We start from the raw sequence: 21,957 nt of genomic DNA on the forward strand, positions 1-21,957 counted from the left end.
CTCATTTATATACCGTTACCCTGACCCTTTCTCCTTCAGATATTGTCTACCTCGGCTGCTGGAAGATCGCAAGTGAGGAAGGAATCCGATTTAGCCGGGGATTGTGGATGAATTACACCAGTAAATTCAACACGAGCACCGACGATCCCATCACAGCGTGTGCAGCATTAGCCATGTCGCTTGGATATCCATCGTTTTCTTTAGTGGTAAGTTGTCCAAATGGTGGAGACACCGCGTGAGAGACTACACACTCAGATTAAGATAACATTGGTGGCCTCCCAACTTTTCTTTGCCTTTATGAATTGGAGCCATCTTGCGATCACTATCATATTTATTGATCTGCCCTTCTAGCTCTCTTTATGCGTTCAGCTAGCAGGTTGAGCCAAAACGCTCACGCCGTAAGCGCTCATGTCTATTTCATTTGCAGAGGCCAACCGCAAACTGTCACGGCATATCAAGCATGTCTGTTCTGTTCGATGCGTCTGATGATTGTGAAGATGGACTACCAACTCAAACCAAATCATTTGCTCTTTATGCCTTGCAGACAGGTAAGGTGGTTACAGACCAGCAGGGACGAATTTAGTTGGAACGGGGGATGGCGGGGAAGACGTCTCCAAAATATGTTTTTTCATGCAGATTTGGTTTTGAAAAGTGGCGTTATGCCGCCGTGATCCCATCATGCATGGTGGTTTTGGGAATCGTGAGTCTTTCAAGCAAAACGTTCCAACCTGGTGACTATAGGTTTCGAGGTTGAGATGTATATCATTCTGTAAACTCCTTTTCTTATCTGTAGAGTGTCCGAAGGACTGGACTCGGATCGGCCATACATGTTACAACTCCTTCAATAGTGGTATAGTCCCGACCCCTCTCTCCCTCAAAGACGCCCAAGAGGCTTGTGCCAGCCACAACGCTAGCCTCATATACCCATTGGTCGCCTGGATCAAGAGCGTCGCCAACTGGACGTCTGTCTATCCCCAGGAGTGGTGGACAGGATTACAAGACAACACCACCGGTATGTTTAGGAGAAGAAGGAGATCTCTGTCCACTGGTAAAAAATATCGAAAAAAGGGCGGATTGGGGAATCTATATGAGATTGAGACACCAGCTTAGAATTTACTTTTTGGTCCTAGCCTTGAATGCGACACTTGAATCCGTCGCATGATAATTGTCGGAATCGTCTTCGATTTTCGTTGTCTACTACTTTCTGCAAGCTGTTCGTGAAGCCTGGTCAACGAAAAGATGATGTGTTTAAGGCTCATTATTCGGTCTTTCTCAATCTATTTCAAGGAATGAGACTGTACATTTTCTTTCTTTCTGCGCAGGAAGCGGTGCTACTCCTAACTACGCCATAAAGTTCTACTCGCCGGCTGCAGGTGGGGTCACAGAAAAACTTATCCCAGGCCTCGATCCAGCCAAATTGTTACCCTACATTTGTGAAACGGGAGGTAAGGATGTGTCTTGTATGAAAAGAAAATTCCGCCCCAAGTCGTGAAAACGTCAGCTGGATAACGTATCCGCTGGCATCGATATAGGAGAGTTTGCGTCCGTATTGGCGAATCTCTGATCGATCTCTATGTCGTTTCTTCAGTGAAAATCTAATTAAGTGAACTTACTGCATCCTCTCATGAAAACCTTTGTCATGTTTGACGACAATGTAATACATGTATACATACAACATACAAAACACCATATCTCCTCCAGATGCGTACCTTGGTCAGTGGAGCGATTGGACGCCGTGGACGTCGTGCACCAGGGGATATGACGGCGGGACCAAACTCAGGCGGAGGTACAAGGTTGCTGCGGGAGGGAGCACAGAGCGGGAAGAAGAAGTCACGAAGTGTAATGAAGGTCAAGCCTTGTGGGGACCGGGGCCTTTCTTTGGAAATTCATGTAAGGGCTATGTTTCAAATGAAATGATAAAAAAATGTTACAAAAATCTTAGTTATATCACACGGTACGTATAATATAGAAGAGGCGTTTTCGCACTTAAGAACACGAGACAAAATTGATCGCGTTTCAAGAGGCAAGCGACGTTTATTCGATTTCACAACCAACTGCATCAGTGTTGTCCTTTGGCTCGACTTCCTCTGATATTTACTTATATTTTTTGTTTCTTCGAACTTTCCAGCCTCTCCGTACCAATGGGCCGGCTGCTGGACGGCAAATAGACATGACGACATACTGCTGCAATTGGGTTTCATATCTCTCGAAGACGATCGGACCATCCTCGACATGGTCTATGATGCGAGGCTTGCCAGCGTCGAGAAGTGTTGTCTCCTCGGCTACAGCCTGGGTTACACCATCGTGGCTCTACGTAACCGCCAATGTTTCGGGATGAATACGACGCTGAAGAACCAGACGATGTCTTACCAGACTGGGGGTCCATCGCCTGGTTGTCATAACGGCGAAGGACGTGCAGACGCGATAGACGTTTACATAAATGCAAGCAGTAAGTTTTGTGGCCCGCTTTTTGAGACGCACTATTCAAAAACATTACACTTGGAATAGTTTGTCTTTGGGCGTGGTCAGTGCCCGACTTCGATTCTTTGGTTGACGCCGGCCCCAGGACGAAACTCCCCCGAGCCGAAGATTCTGGTTAAGACGTGAAGATGAAAGCTTAATTTTTCTCTTTTTCTCTCTCCGTCAGCTCTGGTTAAGGCCGAATGGAGTGCGTGGTCCCCCTACTCTTCCTGCACCGCCGCCTGTGCCGGCGGTGTCACAAACAGAACCCGAACGTGCGCAAATCCGCCACCACCAGTTGCTGGCGTAGGGGAATGTAATGGAACCAAGACGGAGGACAAAGTGTGCAATACATTCTCGTGTCCTAATGATTTCGGTGAGTCAATAACTGCCTTGCTTCTTTTTTCAATGAATATCAGTCGGTTCGGAAAGTGAATGAATACAAGTATCCAGCGCAGTCAAGCACTAAATCAAGATGAAAAAAATATGCAAGTTTATATAGGGCCAGAGAAAATAAGTCGGCACCTGAACTCTGAGCATGCTCTGACAAGGTACAGGGAGTGGTTAAATATATCGCTTTCCCTTCCAAAAATACGCACTTACCTCAATAGGAAATGACGACACAAAAGAAGCAGACAAAGGACTAGTTCATTTTGAGGGGCGTAAGGCCACGCGTGGCTAATTTCTTTTCCATTTGACCCCTCCAAATCTATAATGGAAGGACTTTTGTATTAAAACCGATACGGTGCTGTACATTTACCATCGCGGTGACAAGGCACTTCCCGACAAGATGTAGTTCAGGAGTGCTTTCAAACTAAACTTCTCCAACTCCATGAAAATATGACATATCCATTAACGAGACTGTATGCTGATTACCCATTTCCCGTTTAAAGTACACACGTCATTAATTCACCCACCCCGGACACGAAAATTGGCTGTTTCAGCAACGCCCTTTGGTCTTTTGAACAAACAGGTGTACCTTATATCAAACGTTCTTGGTAATTTCAAACCAGTTATCTATACGATCGTGCCAAGTATCATTGACGTAAACTAACGCAGCTGTTGGGGTGGACATCTTCTTAAAAGCACATGTACAATCAATTTGTGAGGGGAGTATAAATCAAAGACTGATGAAGCAGTTTCAAGAATAGCTGGAAAATGCTTTATAAATGTAAATGTAAGTGGACGGATACACCCTCTTCCTCTTCGGAAAATGGAGCTGGGCTTTTTCTATTCCGCCCAATCAAAATATTATGTTGAAGTTCCCTCCCTTCACCTTTACCTGACATTTGTTTCGCATAACAGTTATAAAACAGCTACTTTTTATCAATAATACACGATTTCCGATAAATCTCCTTGATAAGTTCCATCATTTCCTAGATAGTGTAGTTTATTGGTTACCAGGGCCCTGTTATCGCTGACGTATGTTTGCGGAGTCGCCGGCAATAGGAGGATTGTGGTCCACGACAGACCGAAACTGGTTCAGTGACGTTTGTGCTACAGCACCGCCGACAGTATGATGAAGATGAGTCAGTCTATCATGTCACGGATGTAGAGCTACCGGGATCATGTCAACCAACCGGACAGGAGACTTAAGTACGTAAGGAGCAGGATATAGTGTCAATCTTAAGATTTGAATGAGTCAAGTGGATGTGTACTAATACTTAAATGACAAAAAATCCCCGTCTTCGATCACGTCGACGGATGTGATCAACACTTGGAAATTGACACTTGGGAAGTGTTAGGTTTCATTCTGATACGTTAAGTAACTTGGCAACATTCGTATGACAATCTGACTAAAGTGGTTCGGGCCTATGTCTGATTGGAGACAAAAGTTACAGCGCGACGGAAATCATAAGACATTACCAGCGTCAGTTGGGATAGTGATATCAGGAGCTAAGGATTATTGTAGGATGTGTCTTTTTCATTACTTGTTAACAGTTTGCTTGACTCTTCTGTTATGTGGAGATAAACCTATTTTAGGGGGTATATACTCTGGAGGCAGTGAGGATAGGAATCTGGACAGTTTCGATCGAATGGATGGACCTCCGTGGAACATTGGTGCCAGGCGGCGCGAAGGATATGCTATCGAGAATGTGCGGACGAATGGAAAGTTTGATGTTGTTTTTAAGGACCGAGGTCACTTAGAAACGACGAACACAGGCGAGGGTTTCAATGAAGAGAACGAAGAAAGGGCTAGCCTCGCTCAAGGGTACAACAGTGACTATTTTACTCCGAATAAGAAGATCCGAAGTCCGGAAACTATCGACCCAAGCGGAAGGGCGGAGGAACCACACGACAGCAACAGGCCACCACGAAAACCTAAGCCTAGGCATCCGAATCAGAACAGTCCCGTTGTTGAGGTAACAATTGGCGGGAAGCCGAACGTCTGGGCTATGACGGTCCTGAATGAACTGTCAACTAAGACCACTACTGACAGTATAAGCCCGGATGACACTGGAAGTGAGGGAGTATCCTTAGACACTGATGAATCAGGAGAAGTCGCGACATTTACTTCAGAAATGGCCGAAACTGACGCCAAAGTGCGCACCATTCGAAGCTCTGATACTGAAGACACACCGGAGGAAACCTCTTCCGAAACATATGTATCTATTGGCGGGGTATCTGCCATAGATAGAACTGGTAACCCCGCTAAAACGAGCAGTGATGTAACAGAAACGAATGAAACCACCACGAATGGCATTTTCCCAGATTTCGCTAAAACTAGCAGTGTTAATGATGTCGTTTCCATCGACACCCTTCCTGGTGACCAGTCACCGCCAAATGTTACGGGTGTTTATGCTAAAACATTTAGTTCTGGTTTAACAGGTCCAGTTGTCCATGGTAAGTAAACGTGAACTCTCGGCACGGATGTCTACTTATTTACATCGCTCTCGAACAAAATCTCATTGCGTCAGCGTCCCCACCCCTCCCAATTCGAAATATACTGGTGCCCGGAACTCGTGTGTGCGAAGGATTTTTCGCTCCTAACGCATCGGGAGCCCGCCACCCACTGGCATTTCTAAATGATATTCGCTACCAATTGCTGTTTTAACTTGTATCAGTTTTGTAATTGCCGTTGTATCAGTAATCTGTGTCCCTTTGAAAAAGTGTTATACGCTATTGTTCTATGACGCATTAGATGAAAGCTGGTCAATGACTCGGTAGGATTCGTGGGATCAGAATGTTCTGTCCCATTGGCCACACGTATAACATTGGGACATCATATCTTGTTGTGGTATAATTTCGGGGATTCTTTTCAGAGTATAAACAAATTGGATGTTTCAAGAACCACAACTCTGGTGCCATACAAAAAGCAACATGCTTTCACCTTGACGGAAACGATGCTCTCAGGAACGACCCAATTTCAAAATGCGCATTTTGCGCCCATATGGTTGGCACACCCATATTCGCCGTGGACAAGAACAACGTTTGCTACGCCGGTAAGTGACATTTACTAAGCACCCAACAAACGGGCGATAACGTGCGTACATGTATTAGCGTATTTTCTCTTTGTCAACGCATGCAACAGAAACTTTGTTCGGGTACAATTGGGCGTAAATTATCAAGTCTTTGCCAGTTGCATCCACAAAACGGATAACAAGGCCTGCATAAATTGAATATAGTGCTACATGTACGTTATTTTGATTCTAACGATGAATGACCTTTCAATATACATGTATATGTATCTGATATACAGTATCACTCAGATGTGATGTCATATCACGTTCACCTCAACAATAAGATGATTAAATTACCTGCTTATCAGCTGATAAATCAGACCATTACCCTCAATGGTGTCATATAACCTAACAACTAGGAAATTAACAAACACCTTTTGTTTACTTTGCTCGTGTGCCGGTGTTTATGCCTGGTGATGGCCAATTTCAGAAGAGTGCAGAACAGTGGTTATCAATCGGATAACATTTAGCGCTGCGTTGGGTCAGAAAGAGATCGCTCGCTAGGTTTGATACCGATCGCAGGTCGAGCGATCACTAATCCTTGTGATCATGAGATTAGTGATCCTGAAAAACCTTTTTTTTAAATCTCATTTTGCTGAAAAACCTCAAAGGGGTGCAGGTTTTTTTTCAAAAGCTCAAAAACCTTATTTCCAAGCGGATCAAGTCTTGATCCGTTTGGAAATACGGTAAGTGATAACATGTGCATATAGTTATGTGTTTTTTCTTCAGCGAAGGGAAATGAATGTAGCTTCGATGTCTATGGGAAAGTAGCGGGGAGTTCCAGCGAATGTGATCATAGTCTTAGTGCGAGCCATGTAACGGCGTATGTCCTTGGATCAAAATTCGGTAAATAAACAGTGAACCGACAGAAGAAAATGCTGATCATAAAAACTCACAACATCCCCCAACAGAAATTGTTTGGAAAAAGGAGAATGGGATGAGAAAAATGTCAAAGTTTCTGCAATCTGCATATGTACGCACGTCCTATTTGACATTGGGTTGAGATATGCCCTGCCTCATTTCATTTTATCTCAGCTCAGGAACGTATTAAACTGTAATACATGTATCTTTAAACTCACAAAATTCGAGAAGGCTGACGATTCGAAATCAGGGGCACTTAAAGATTTTTGTATCCTGTCATCAAAGAAGGACCCCGGTATTTAGGTTGTAAATATTAAAACCATTGCAACCATAAGAGGCCAAAGCTCACAATTTATATACAATTTAAGAAATTGAACTTATCGAAAACCTTTATTTTACCTAATTACAGTACAGATGCATGGTTACGGCATCGAGATAGAGAGCTCAATCGTTTGCCCAGAGAGGGGCCCAGTTGTCCCTCTCCCAACTGGTTCCCTCCCGAACCTCAGCGCGGAGAAGGCCACGGGGCTGCTGCGACTCACGGTCAGTGAAGCTAACATGAAGAAATTGCCGGAGCCGCAAGTAAAGAAAATAAGGTAAGAATTTATCTTGAGACAGTTTGCTAGTTTGCTATTGCTTGTCTTCAGGATGGACTGTTCTACCAGTTCACCATCGCCCAGAGCAAGCACTGATCTGTCTCAAAGATAGGTTTTCCCCCCATTTAACCATCACTCCGAGCTAGCACTGATCTGTCCTCCAATGGGATGCCCTGGCCAACAAGAAACTGGCCAGTAGCAAGTACCACAGTGCCCCGGCAAAAAAGTATGAGGAAAATAAATGCTGTACCCTTGTCCCAGCTGATAGCCCAGTTGATTGCAACAGTGCTCTGTACGTGTTAGTCTCTGCTTTTTAAGGTCGCATTATGTAACTGTCTGTCAATAGACAATACTTCTAATACACTCTGAGTTTGACCATCAATATCGAAGTGAGCTTGACCGCAAGTGGAATACCAGTATTATCTCATCCTGGTGTCCTCCATCAACTAGCTTTACTTCCAATACAGCTAATGCACGGGCTTACGAAACGTTCCTGCCATGTTTCCGGGCGGTAAAACTGGATCTTATCAGAAAACTGACGGGAACGTGTCGGGCGTCGGTCGATCACCCTGCCGGCATCGGTGACCACCTAAGTAAAATAAAATCCAATATCGGCAGTGCCAACATGCATTGTTGTGTTTCAGACAGTTTCTGGCAGACGTTGCGGAGAAAACCGTGTTCACATCAACAATCAGTCATACGTCAGAGTTTTTGAGCGCGTACATCAGAGCAACCTACAACTTACTGTCAACCGGATATTTCCAAAACTCGCATTCAAGGGTGAGTGAATTATTTTTCACGTCCTGTATATAATCATATTTTGAAACGAATGAAAGAAAGAAGAGATAAGCGAAAGAATCCATTATATTGCACTGGCAGAGCCAGAGTAATTTTTCTTCTCCATTTTGTCAACGCACGCACTGTTTGATATCTTCAGGTAATCCCCCTTAATTGTAATTTTAGGAAAGTAATATCGCGGCCAGCGAGGTGCAAGAAACCCTCGAAACTTTCATGGGAAGGGCTGCCGAATCGCTTCAAACTAACGCTGTTTTCGGAATGCAAGTAGGAGACATAGGTTTGTAGTATGGCGTTGTTTAAACGTGATGTCAATTACGGCGCACTCATAATCAGAAACGGTGCATGTTATAGCTGCACTTGCGGGGTGCTACATATACCTGATAGGAGGATCTGTTACATCAAATGAACATTTTCGGACACTTTCTGAAAAACCTCAAACCTTTCTCAGAACTACAGTTTTTACTGCTTCCATCTCTTGCACAAACCAAAGTGGTGCTGTGGTTGCCTAACTGTAACCGCTACCGCCAAAACTATACCGGCTGTAAACAGTGGCATATTGCAACAAAGTTGTTTTTTAATTTATTATTGTTTTGCAGCCGTTGAAGTGAGCTCTCAATCTGCATTCGAGGTCATGAAAAAGGGTGCTCGCCTTCCGCGTATTCAAAAGTTGCTTGATGAAGAGTGTCTACTACCACCATCTTACTTCAAGGAACTGCGTGGAACAGCCATCGATGGAAGTGAAAATGAAAGACCAACTTTTGGTGAGGATTAATTTTTTTCGTTCTTTCTTTCTGTACTTATTTATTTGGTGGACATATGAACGTTTCGTTTTCCCTTTTTGTCAACGCACGTGAAAAACGTGTTTTTACGCTACACTGACTGCTCCCAAGCTTGGCGCATGCGTTTACACAACTAATGATAAAACGTAGACATTAGGAGATGACACGAGATTTGATAGGTCGGGTCGGGGTATTTTAGGGAATTGAGGCGGAGGCGTGTGATGAATTCATCCATTTCTTGACCCTTATCTTTCAGAACCGCAATACGTGTCGTTTGTCGCTATCAGCATAAGCAAGGAAGCACTGAACCTCCCTCTGCAGCTAGAGGTCGAGTAAGTTAATATCAGTTCATCAACTAAGGCAATTCAGATTATCACACTCGATTTTTAACACGTTATCTTTATTCACATCTTCAGTGAGAAAAGAAAATGTTTATCTCGAAACCCTTTCACGTATGTACACAATGTACACATGTTTGTACGTAAGTAATGTCCTGTAATGTACATGTAATGGTTATGTGAAAGATTGAAGTTTATTTTGGCCATCACAAATACATGTATGCACTCTGAATTCATTTCAAGGATGGTTTTCAAAGCTCAATATATTTCGCGGGTGAATATATCTTGGTTGGCCGATCATCCCTTTGAGGTTTTTCAAAAGCTCAAAACTCTTTATTTTAAAGAGTGTAGAGAATGCCCTCAGTTTCCGAAATGTAACTTATCATAAAATTCCATTTGCTTCATTCGATTGCAGGCAGTCTAATGACACTATCGTTACCATGAAGACGAACGTTGTAACATTCTCCACCTCCTTAAAAACACCTCACGATGTTGCCCAACCTGTTGTGGTGGTACTTGAGCACGCCATACCAGGAAGCAATGACAGCAAGAAGAATGATTCGTACAAGATCGAAACGGATTGTGTCTTTTGGAACTACTCCCTCAGGTATTAATCTATCAATGTATCATTATTTTAACGATTTATTCTACCGAGTATGAAGGGGGTAGTTTCAGGAATGCAAGATTTTCATTTTGACAACGCATGCACGTGGCAAACGCAGTGTTAATAGTGAGGTTTCGCAACCACCCGGTTAGGCCCTTCGACGACGTTTGTCTATTGTTCAGGTAAACTCACACAATAGATAAACGTCGTCGTAGGGCCTAAACGGGTGGTTGCGAAACCTCACTATTTTACACCGCACTGCTACAAAACTTTGACGCGCGCGTTGCCTTGACAAAACGATACGATGTCGTGCAGATTTGAGTCTCGTAGCAAAGAATAAACGGACTATCTGATATTTTCAAACGAAAATCCTACAGCTCTGAACAATACAAGTAACCTAGGTCTTTACTGGCCGCATTGTCCATTCATTTCAGCCCAGAGACTGGAGGAGCGTGGTCAACGAATGGTTGCCGGCTGAACAGCACCAACGGCACCCATACCATATGTCACTGCAATCACTTGACAAGCTTTGCCGTCCTGATGAAGTTCATTCCCTCAGAGTCAGAAGAGGTAAGTTAGTTTAAAAATGTCATGCCCGATTCCTTCTAGTTGTCTGTGTTCTTTTCCCTGCATTTCGCGAACAAGAGAAGTGGCAGATTTTAACGTAATGAGAAAATCTGAACTTCCTGAAGTCATCAAAAGGCCACCTGAACGAGTCAATGTTAGAGATTAAACCTTTTTTTCTTTTTCAGACAATGTTAGTGCTGGATATCGTCACCTATGTTGGCATCTGCGTCTCAATATTATCACTCCTCGCCACATTTGGGGTCTTCCTCTACCTGAACGATATCCTCCATAGCGAGAGGACTACCATCCATAAAAACCTTATGGTAGCGATAGGTCTCGGACAATTAGTTTTCATCACTGGGATCAATGTGACGAATGATAAGGTCAGTGGATTTGACAAATTCAGAAAATAATCAGCAAGACATAATTTTGACTCTTTTTTTAATAAACGTCATGTATCTGAGATTTACCTATGAATCAACTCAGGGTCGTATAGTAGTTTCGTAGCTTTTTTGTAATCGTCCACTACATGAATAAACTCAACATACAAGTCCATGTTGCTTCTCAATGGCATTTCCCCTCTTTTTTTAGATAACGTGTACTGTTATAGCAGTATTGCTGCATCTGTTCTTCTTGGCTAGTTTCATGTGGATGTTGGCCGAAGGCATTCATCTGTATGCCAAAGTTATTTACGTGTTCACCGGAGGAAGGAATCTTTTGCCATTATTCTATACTATTGGCTGGGGTAAGTGAGTTTTCTCTTCTCTATATACCATCCTTCCACGGCGGACCTTTGTATCATTCCTAAATAAGCTAAGGGGTTTTGTGCAAGTGTATTTTAGAGACAATCCAAAGTCCTGCTATACATGTAAGAGGATGGAACATACTAAGATTTTTAAATCTTCCTCAACGCAGACACGATCTTCACACTCTAGAAGATGGGTTCCATTTGCTGCCCTTTGCTGAATACCATCATCATCCACATCGTCTTCAACATCATCATCACCACCATCATCATCATCATCATCCTCGCTTGTGGTCCATTAGCTTATCTTTGTCATCACCTGCCCGATATATCTTTCCAGGTTTGCCAATTGTTGTTGTCACCGTATCAGCCGGCATACGAATTGATGGATACGGGACGAAGGATTAGTAAGTTATTGCCTAAAGCTGGCAACAATGTTGTGATTTCTGGAAATGTATAATCAGTGGTTCTAGCGCCAAAGGTAGACAACCTTAAGATGTCAAGAAAAAAATCTTGAAAAACATACCAGCTGAACTATTCTTTGCAAAAACGTCGCTTGGGAAAGAGCTGTTATCGGCTAAACATTTTGAGTTCGACAAATACACGAATTCACGAATACACGATAATTATATGATACACCTGATAATATTGAAGGACTCTGGATATACTAACATTTTCATCCTTTCCAGTTGCTGGCTATCACTTGAAGATGGTTTGATATGGGCGTTCATTGGTCCAGCATTATGTGTCATTGCGATCAACCTGATGATTCTGGTTCTTGTTGTGAGGATAGTGATTGTCGCCGCCGGTACCATACCTCAGACTCAAGATCCGAAGCTGATAAGACAGGCATGGTAGGTTACTTGTTTCTACAGAGGCGAATATGTATTGTACATGTATGTACTGACCATCGTAAATATGATTTAAACTAGAAGACTCCAATACTGATGATATATATGTTGGCAACAATCGTTATTGATATATTTGTAGAGGCAATATGTATGTACTGACCATCGTAAATCCAAGTTAATTTTGAAGTCTCCAAGACTGATCATTTGTTGGCAGCATTCGTAATTTTTCGCAAATGTAACCGACCTAAAATGTACGACTCGTAAAACATAGAAATACGCCAAACATCTACGTTCGCCTACATTCAAAATTTCCTCCCAGAATCACATGATTGCGATATTGGCTGTGCAAAACATCGCATCATTTCCCCTTCTTTAGGTCTGCCATAAAAGGCATCGTCATACTGACCCCGATACTTGGCTTATCATGGCTGTTCGGGTTTGTAGCCCTCAACCGCGACCTGCTCGTGTTCGAATTTCTCTTCACGTTCTGTAACGCTTTTCAAGGACTCTTCATCTTCCTGTTCCACTGCGTTGGAAATTCAGAGGTGGGTGCAAAGAAATATGCGTTTTTTGTGATAAATAACTTTTAGAACGACTTTTGGGGAAGGCTGTATTGAGGCGGGAGTAACTGGTCTTGGATATAGAGATATCCCAATGATAGCTAATATGCTATGAATATCATATGTTAAACATTGTTCGGCGAAAGCTCAGAGCACACAGGTAATGGTGCCGGTAAAAAAGCCGCAACATGTTCATTAATTAGTACATGTATATATATTGCATGTACATCATATATTCCTGTGACGTACGTTTATAGGCGTGTGTGACTAGATGTGGATGATCTCAATATGTTTGTAACATTCCTTACGCGTAACATTCGAGGTCTGATAAAAACTGATCTGGTAAAACCCGATTTACTATCACTTTCTCTCAGGTGCGATCGGCTTTCAAAAGAAAACGGGAACAAAGTTCTTTATCCAAAGAACTCCAGAGTGTGCGAATCTCAACTCCAATTACTGGTACATGTAAATCAAATAAGGTAATTTGCAATAGGTTTTCAACTAGGCAAGTTTTAAAGTAAGTGCATCATCTAGTGTTTTTAAAAAAAAATACGTTGATGACCTGCTGGCCATAAGTACCCGAAAACACATCCCCACTATCGGCGAATTATGTGGTGGTGCTGAAGATTCCTGTACATATTCCATAAGAAATCTCAAAGCATTCCTATATCTTATTAAAGCCATCTCTGTAGTCATTTATCGACAACACATATCGATAATTTGTGTTTCAGATGGCTATTCCAATCATTGTCATGAGTCAATACGAAGGTTCCAAAGCAAAGTTAGGGAGCTGTGGCAGCTTTCGTTCGACTGGCAGCAGGGCTAAAGTGGCTCCAACTAGCCCTGAAGGTCGGTATATACCCTCATCATATACATAACATTCAAAGAAAACGCCTGGAATCTGGAATCGATCCAAATTTACGACTGGCTAGGGTTGGTGGACTGAGACGCGCTGATGGACATCGGAGGAGTATCAGCCCTCCTCCCTCCATCAGTCATCTCAACTTCCTTTGGCCGATCACTCCCTGTTATCACAACTTCTGCTGATTCTATATTCCCGTAAACTTGTCGTCTTTTTCAGACGTATGGCGGTGATTGACTGTTAAAACATTTCTCAGCATCTTTTCTTATCTTAAGATGGCCGAACAAATCAGAATGGGAGCGTGACACCCTTAAGCATAGTCGATTGCGTAACATGTCCAAAGAAAGTCAACATCACCATAGATCAACAACCGTATACAGAGATAGAGGACGACTTTGAGAGTTTTGACAGCATTGGTGTCAGTACATCCAGTGTTGGGAGTTTGTCCAAGAGCATCGGACACGCCGAAGAAGACGGGAAACTTACAGAGGTAAAGAATAGAGTGGAATGTATGTGTCCTACCCTTAGAGTTAATGAGCTTTTTGCAACCCTTTCTGTATCTTCTGGGGATCGAACTGGCTCGGCTTCTGTAAGACTTGTCTTCACATCGAATGACACAACGTGAAAATAAGTAGACGTCCTCTTAGGTATTACTTGATCAGACAGGCCCAGCTTGTGGAGGCCGGGGTGCATCTAGGTTGCTTCGAAGCAATTTACTGAATACAAACTAAGTTCCTCCCGTGATCACTGTTTAGCCATGATTGCAAAAGTCCCGATTTCGAAAGGCTATCGCCTGTCAAAATTTGAACGCGTACTATCTTTGGTTTTAGGTGGAATGCCCTTCTCGTTACATCGTAAGAAAGAGCAAGAACACCGATCTGCCGAATCTTCCGTTTAAAACCAAGCCGATTCTTTATAAGAGGAAGCAGAAGGATCGATATTAACTGGTGTGCACGCTGTTGAGAGGATAAATTGGCAATATTCGATGATGTTAATTGAAGATAATAAGAGTATTTCACCTGGGCTATTTCCATACTCTTTCGATCGGACTAGCCTTTTGAGTCTGGTAAAGATTCGATCTGAGAACGTTCCATGGGTGGAGTTTGGAGTGCGGTTGGGGTTGGGGAATGTGACTGAGAAACATTATAGCCTATTCCCGGTTTAGTGATATCTCTAACCCAACTTAACTTGAAAGTCGAACAGGTCAACATACTTACATGTAGTACATTGTAAAATGGGATCTTATAATACAGGCATCTTACATTTAGTAACGGAGTCGATTCGGTGATTCGAATTTCTTTGTACATGCAAGAAAATAGCAAGAAGGTCAAGTCAAGATGGTAAAATTCTGGGGGAAACTGGTCCTACAGGAACAAACTATAGGCGGAAAAATGTATAAAATTGCATACCATAGGCAACAAAACGGTCAAAATATCAAATGGGTCGCGTTTGTCAAAAATATTTTGGAACTTTGTGGGCTCGGGGACATCTGGCTGACACAGATGTTCCCCAACGTTAATTATCTCGGTGAAATTGTCAGAAGAGACGACTGCAGGACCAGTATCTCCAAGAATGGCGCAATACTCTGATAAACTCTCCAAAATGTTTGATCTACAGAGAAATCAAGTTTGCATGGGGTTTTGAGAATTATTTGCTTTGTCTATCTCAAGCCCAACGTATATTACTCTGTAAATTTAGATGTACCAACCATAAACTCCCTATAGAATTAGTCCGATATAATAATACCCCCCCCCCCCCCCCCCGACTAGAACGTACATGTAATAAATGTAACCTCGGAGTAGTAGGAGATGAATTTCACCACGTCCTCGTATGCCCCTTCTTTTCAAACATTCGAGTAAATTACATTCCAGTCGACTTTCACAGATATCCTGATTTATTTAAATATGTAAAACTTTTGAACTCGCCAAAGAATACATTAATAAAACTAACTAAATTTTTGTCAAAGTCTCTTATCATATTGTAAGCAAATTCGTATTCTTTTGTTGATGTTAAAAAACCTTCGCATGTATATTATGTAATTTTGTTGAGCAATAAACCTTATTCTATTCAATTCTATTCTATTCTATTCTATTCTATTCTATTCTATTTACCATGCTTTACCTTATTGAAAAGAAGATTGAAAAGATACATGCATTTTGAAAAGTGCTGAATAGGGTGCATGGATATTTGTAAACCCACATTAAGTTTAAACTTACTCAAAGGTCGACCAGCATCACCTGCTGCAGTAGTTTTGTGTTGCCTTATGCTACATTTAACAATGAATAATTTTAGGCTCCGCTCACGAAGTCCTAGTAAATAATAAGCGTCTTTAAACTTGAAGAGTCTTTAAAACTTGCGCGGAAATAGCATCGAGGATGCTCCAACTGCATGCACAGGCGATGGTCAGGGGAAATAGTGGTCTTGGCCCTATCTACTCCCGCTTTCGGTCTTCCTCCAGTAATCTTGGCAGTGGTAATCCACTAAGAACAGTGTATTCCATTATGAAGTCCATGATTTCGACGGGCAACCATCGGTTGAGGATTACTATCACCTGGAAACAAAAAGGGACAGTGGTTGACACAGACCGCTGCCTACCGTCCCGGGGTGTCAGTACGCGGCCACTGGCTCAGTCTCCCACGTGAGGAAGATTGTCCCTACAATCTAAACATGCGAACGTCAACTGCACAGTACATCTCTAACTCTTGTCCCAGTAGATCTGCCCCGTACATTTCTCCCCTCAATATCTCCCATCTCATGTTCCTTATGCCATAAGCCACCAACTTTGTCATATCTTTCAACCCTACCACTTCGCTCATTTCATTGCCCTGTTAAATATCTTCCCCTACTATATTTACCTTGTATATATCAAAGCGTTGATTGCTTCCCCCAATCAGGTACCGATCCCGAGGGAAGTGAGCTGCTACTGCCTCCACCATTTTGTCCACCACGGGTTCCATGCCACGGTAGGTCGTCTCAGCGCTTTCCCTTGTCGCCTGGATCTGGGCGTCAATGTATTCACGCCCGTAGTCCTGCTGTAGGTCCTCGCCCATTGAGTTCCAAATTGCATTGAAGTCATCTTCGAATGTTAGGCCCTGAGATTATAAGGATGGAAACGGTACCAAACAAGGCATAAATAGGTCGATTTAGACCCTTAAAAACTACCGCCCGTAAACGCTATCTCCGTGGCCAAGATACGGTTAATGAAAGTTCGGTCAAAGTTGCTTGATGATAATGTAAGGCCACAGCCCCGGTAAAATTATAGCCTATGTGTACATGACTGTGCTCGTACGATCAGCAGTTTTTTCACTGTGGGGCTGAATTGTACTGAGGCTTTAACTGTACCGCTTTTCCTTACACGTACCAGGTCGCAAACCACCTACGTGTACAACTTCAGCGCGACTATATACGCCATGCATGTTATTCAACTGAAATTGCTCTCTTCCACATTCAGCGTGACAACCTCGCTGTCCCCAGCTTGGGTTCAGTGTAACAGTCTCATTCGAGGTATTACTATCCTTGCTTGGGTTCTGTGTGACTGCATGCCTCACCGTCCTTGATTGGTTAATTTGGCTTGCTAATACATGATCATAAACTGCAAATGCCTTGTAGCTGTCAAGCAGTTCATAAAAAAGTTACCAATACTCACGTGTGTCGGAACTTTCAGTGCAGCTGTAGTACCTCCGAAGTTGCAGGGTTCTATAATGACCACTTGCACACCCCATTTTCGCATTTCAACTCTAAGAATATCGGAAAAGGCTTCCATTCCATACTTCGCAACTGTGTACGCACTACACAACGGGAACGCTGCGATACCTTTTACACTTGTCACGTTGATAACCCTCCCTATAAAAAGATGAAAATAGTCTCGGCAAAAACATTTTGAAAGTTACATCCCTTAAAAATACTGTACTGCCTGAAGTTTTTTCAATTTTTAGTTACTAATGTACACTTTAATACTGAATGCAAACCTTTAGTTTTCCTGATCATAGAAAGGCACGCCTTAGCCACTCTTATCATGCCAAAAAGATTAACCTCCGCAACCCGTTTATACATCGCCATCGTGCAGAGTTCAGTGTCTCCGAGGAAGTTAATCCCGGCGTTGTTGATAACCGCCCATAGTTCTGGAAGAGTCAAAAAGTAAAAAGTAAAATGTCCATTCATCCTCCCTGGACTATATCTGCCTTTTTCTGTGAAGCTGACAGGGCCGTATACGCAAGGAAATCTAAGGATGGATTACTAGAGGCGGTCATGAATTCCATATTTTCTTAGAGCCTCCTACTGTAAGCCCATAAAAATTGATTTAGGAAGATACTTCTTCCAGACGTTCTGAAGGTCAATTGCTAAAGATAATGCAACAGAACACAATTATATAAGACCAAGAATGGAAACCAATATGCCAATTTTTACCCTTTATAGAATTTCTTCAGTGTTTGATTTTGCCAAGTGCGCCGGTACTGTTTCAACCACCAAACCTACCTCCATTAGCCTTCTCATTGATGTACTTCACTGCTTTCTCCACGCTGTCATCAGAGGTAACGTCAAGGGGGACAATGTGCAATTGATCGGTAGAATCCGCTCTCAGCTGCTGCGCATCTGGTCCGTCAGGGCGGAGGCATCCGGCGAACACCACACAGCCAAGTCTATCTAGGGCCCTGGCACACGCGTGACCAAAACCTGTGCATTAGGAGAGACGGATATTTCTAAACTCGTTTGCTGGTCATCTTCGCGTCAAACGTTTTCACATGATCACATTGAATTCCAGTAAGGCAATGATGTACATGTACATGTACGTATACGATGGTATAATAACAGTCTTTGATTGTGTTAAGCAGATTTATACAAGGATCCGAGAGCACTTTAAGGGACTGCTTATAGTTAAGGTGGGGCTTGGACTTATTGGGAGTAATTAGGAGATTTTTTATCAAGAGATATAAAATAAACAATTTTCTAAATTGAACAAACGGTTCGTTGGATATACATATTTGAAATGTTAAAGTAGATTAAATCGTTGGTATCAGGCTTATCAAGTATGTGCTTGAAGTTTGTTCAAACTTGTCTAGATTTTTTTAAATTCGGATTTAAGTATAAATTTCGTTTAAACCTACCTGTGTCACATCCTGTAACAAATATCGCCTTGCCTTTGATGTCCAACCGCTTTGGTTGGAGGCGAACCATAGCAGCTAATCCGAATAGAATCTGCATCCACATGGCAAAGGTGGCCATTTTGTTCCCGTCATTGACTATGTAAATTACCAATGCAACCAGGAGGAGGAATCCTCCGAATAATGTTTGTGCTGACATTTTGTTTGCATGTGCGGAGAGGAAAAAGGGAAGGCCAACCTGCCGGAAGTGTAAATAGATAGTAAGTAATCAAATTATCACTGTTGACAACGCGTTGGCCTATTTCCTAATATATATTCAGGTATGCTAGACGAATTGTGACGTTTGAATGTGTTGGTACTTGATATGCTTTGCCACAATGACTTTTGATTGTGGCCTTGACATGCTTTGTATTATCATATCGCTCAAAGTCAAGGAAATACAGTCTTGGTCATTAAAGTTAACGAAATTCGACTCGGATTCCTCTGAGAAAAGAATAATCTGTCTTGTTTTCAACACTCTGGAAATATTGCATTTTGGCTTACCATCAGATTCATGTATTTATATTTATTAGGCCTGCTGCACATTAAAAGTCTGTAGAAAAACGAATGACGCAGTACCGCTGACAACTCGAAAGCACCTTACCTTGCACGATGAACCTGGTAATGAACGAGCTCCGTTCCTAACTTGCCTCCATATAGCGAAATTGCGATGACATCAAAAATATCTAGGCATATAATTATAGGATTACAAATTAGAAGAAATTCATTAACACAAAATTTTGGTACATCTAATAGGCAATGGGTGATATGAATAAAGACTAGCAAATGCTTTTGCTGAAAACTCCATGTACATTTACACTAGGCCTTTCTCTTCAAAACTGAAGTAAAAGCATTTACTAGTCTTTATTCATATCACCCATTACCTTGTAATTGTCCACTTTTTGAATGGTCTAACTGATATGATATCAATCAAGATCATTACGTGACATATTCGCAGACATTTGGCCCATTTTTTCTCAATAAATACCCATGTATAATGTCTAAATAACACTGCGCACGATGGCGGCTGTGGTGTTTCTTCCGCTTGTCCTCCTGGTCCTCGCGGCCTTCGCCTCTGTCCACGGCGACCGAGACTTCATTGCAGCAGTATATCAGCACGCTCCGTACGATGCACGCGATGACAGACCGCCGATCGACGTATGGAAGCGGAATTTGGACATATACGAGGAACAGACAAGGATTGCTTCGAGAAAGGTGAAAAAGTGATCATGTAGATCTCTGGTGCTTTTGCGTAAGAGGCCTTGCCTTTGTTTCATTGGATTAGGGCAATTCCAACGTAGGCCTGCCCATGTACGACTTGTAATTATATACACCGTTTTCAACTGATTGAGTTCAACTCTATGATAGCCACAGCCAAGGTTTATTTAAACTGTATGTACTCGAGAGTGGTATCAACGAGCGCACATTTACAAAATTGTGTACTGCCCTCTCTGTAAATCTACACAATGCATTGCATTCGATGAGTATATCCCTATCAATTTGACCTAATAAGGCCCAGTTGATAACTCAGTACAAAAATACATATCTCAAAAAGTTCAAATGATGTCAATGTCATACAATACATGTATGTTCCAACTGACCACATTTTTTATCAGGCCCCTTATTGATATTTCAGAAAGCTGATATCATTGTCTTCCCCGAAGTCGGCCTCACCGGTAACTTCAAAACGTTGATGGCATTCAGCAGGGACAAGCTACAAGCGTTAAGCTCAGAATGTCCGGACCCGGAATTAGAGAACTGGACCCCTTGCGACCAACCCAAGTTGTACAAGGCGTACCCTCTCGCTCGTCTCAGCTGCATGGCACAAGAAAACAGCATCTACGTGGTGGCGGACCTCATCACTTCTCATTCGTGTGTCGGCGAACACGGCTGCCCAGCCGACGATAGATACAGCCGCAACACGGCTGTGGTGTTCGACAGAACTGGCAAACTCATCCTGAGATACTTCAAAACGCATCTCTTCTTCGAGAGTATCAACAACTCCCCGCGAGAACCACAGATCCCCGTGTTCGATACCGACTTCGGGAGATTCGGCCTCTGCATCTGTTTTGATTCTGTTTTCAAATTCCCCATCGTTGACTTGATCCAAAAAGCGGGTATCAAGAATGTCCTGTTTCTGACATTTTGGGTTGACGCGCTGCAGCCTGCACTACCCTGGCAGCAAGGGTTTGCAGCTGGAAATAACGTGAATTTCTTCGCATCTAACACTCACGGTCCGGTTACCACCGGTGGTGGTATTTTCTCCGGTAAGGACGTCCTGGCATCGTCCCACGGCGAAACTGCCCTCCAGATAGCTACAGTTCCAGTTGCTGGCCCGAGCAAGGGAGACCATGGACACAAGTGCAACCAATGCGGATGCACGGAAAGCGACCCTGCAGCCAAATACAAATTCAGACCTGAACCAGAAGATACGTTTCTTCGACAGTCACAGATTTTTGCAAAAGTAATGAAATTCACGCCACTCGTCTCAAATCATGATACTCTCACCATATGTGATAATGACTTATGTTGTACCCTGTCCTACAAAATCCGCGCCAATCCAAATGAAGAGCTGTACGCCTTTGGTATAGCAAGTGGCCTGAACGCACTCAACGAGAGTTCCCTCATCCCGACCAAGAAACCCAACCTCCAGCATAAATTGTTCGGGCAGATCTGTGCCCTTATGAAGTGTCCGGAGCAAGACAGGAGCAAATGTGGTACGTTTTCACTAGACGCCACCACTACCTTTGACAACTTTGACATATCAGGAAATTTCTCTTCCCAATCCATGTACCCATCCGTGGTCAATTCCGGCATGACTTTCCCCGAGAGTGACGAATGGCATCATTGTTCAACTTGTGGCCGGCTATGGAGCGAGAACGGCACAAAACGTCCCCTGGTGGCAGCATACTTTTTAGGAAGGGCGTACGAGAGAGACGAACTAGATCCGAGACAACAATAGATATCTTGTCATGAACTTGCACTCAAGGAGAAAGCCGGAAGTGCATTACAGCGGAGTTCATACGACAAATGAAGCAGTTAAAAGTCACAAAATTCATCGTAACCTCGAGGACAAAAATTCATTTCGTAAAAAAGGTCCATAACGACCTGATAGCATGTGAAGGATAATTGGGGCACGCAAACATGACGGCGGTATCCTCCTGGTCATGGTGTTCTACAAGACAAAAAATTACTTTCAAAAATATGTAGAGCGATTTTTATTAATTTCACATTTATCTTATAATTATCACATCAAATTGTTGGCAACTGAAAAGCCATGTTAAAGCTACATGAGCCTGTTCATGCATGCTAAGCTGAGTTACAGATGTATGTT

At 42.8% G+C, this 21,957-nt stretch overlaps 3 protein-coding genes across 3 annotated transcripts; 2 read left to right on the forward strand and 1 right to left on the reverse strand.

The window, feature by feature from the left end:
- The first annotated feature begins 1,661 nt into the window (after positions 1 to 1,661).
- LOC135490946 (uncharacterized) lies at positions 1,662 to 15,238 on the forward strand. Its single transcript, XM_064776531.1, has 22 exons — positions 1,662 to 1,890; positions 2,129 to 2,449; positions 2,648 to 2,836; positions 4,444 to 5,304; positions 5,724 to 5,903; positions 6,651 to 6,767; positions 7,192 to 7,378; positions 8,023 to 8,158; positions 8,342 to 8,453; positions 8,773 to 8,937; positions 9,212 to 9,287; positions 9,709 to 9,900; positions 10,332 to 10,467; positions 10,650 to 10,847; positions 11,056 to 11,209; positions 11,550 to 11,616; positions 11,899 to 12,063; positions 12,437 to 12,605; positions 12,995 to 13,099; positions 13,352 to 13,469; positions 13,758 to 13,972; positions 14,313 to 15,238. Exons 1-22 carry the CDS (start codon positions 1,662 to 1,664, stop codon positions 14,424 to 14,426), a joined length of 4,206 nt encoding a protein of 1,401 aa, XP_064632601.1. The 3' UTR covers positions 14,427 to 15,238.
- Positions 15,239 to 15,358: 120 nt separating this feature from the next.
- On the reverse strand, positions 15,359 to 19,309 carry LOC135491451 (retinol dehydrogenase 16-like). The gene is made up of 7 exons (XM_064777342.1): positions 19,228 to 19,309; positions 18,588 to 18,822; positions 17,959 to 18,156; positions 17,451 to 17,603; positions 17,129 to 17,325; positions 16,338 to 16,574; positions 15,359 to 16,033 (listed from the first exon to the last, which is right to left on the reverse strand). The coding sequence occupies exons 2-7, from the start codon at positions 18,781 to 18,783 to the stop codon at positions 15,914 to 15,916; spliced, it is 1,101 nt and encodes a 366-aa protein (XP_064633412.1). The 5' UTR covers positions 18,784 to 18,822; positions 19,228 to 19,309; the 3' UTR covers positions 15,359 to 15,913.
- Positions 19,310 to 19,616: 307 nt separating this feature from the next.
- On the forward strand, positions 19,617 to 21,800 carry LOC135491206 (pantetheinase-like). Its single transcript, XM_064776929.1, has 2 exons — positions 19,617 to 19,838; positions 20,260 to 21,800. Exons 1-2 carry the CDS (start codon positions 19,644 to 19,646, stop codon positions 21,583 to 21,585), a joined length of 1,521 nt encoding a protein of 506 aa, XP_064632999.1. The 5' UTR covers positions 19,617 to 19,643; the 3' UTR covers positions 21,586 to 21,800.
- The last annotated feature ends 157 nt before the right edge of the window (positions 21,801 to 21,957 follow it).

The sequence above is a fragment of the Lineus longissimus genome, chromosome 7, assembly GCF_910592395.1.
Source record: "Lineus longissimus chromosome 7, tnLinLong1.2, whole genome shotgun sequence".
NCBI classification, from domain to species: Eukaryota; Metazoa; Nemertea; class Pilidiophora; order Heteronemertea; family Lineidae; genus Lineus; species Lineus longissimus.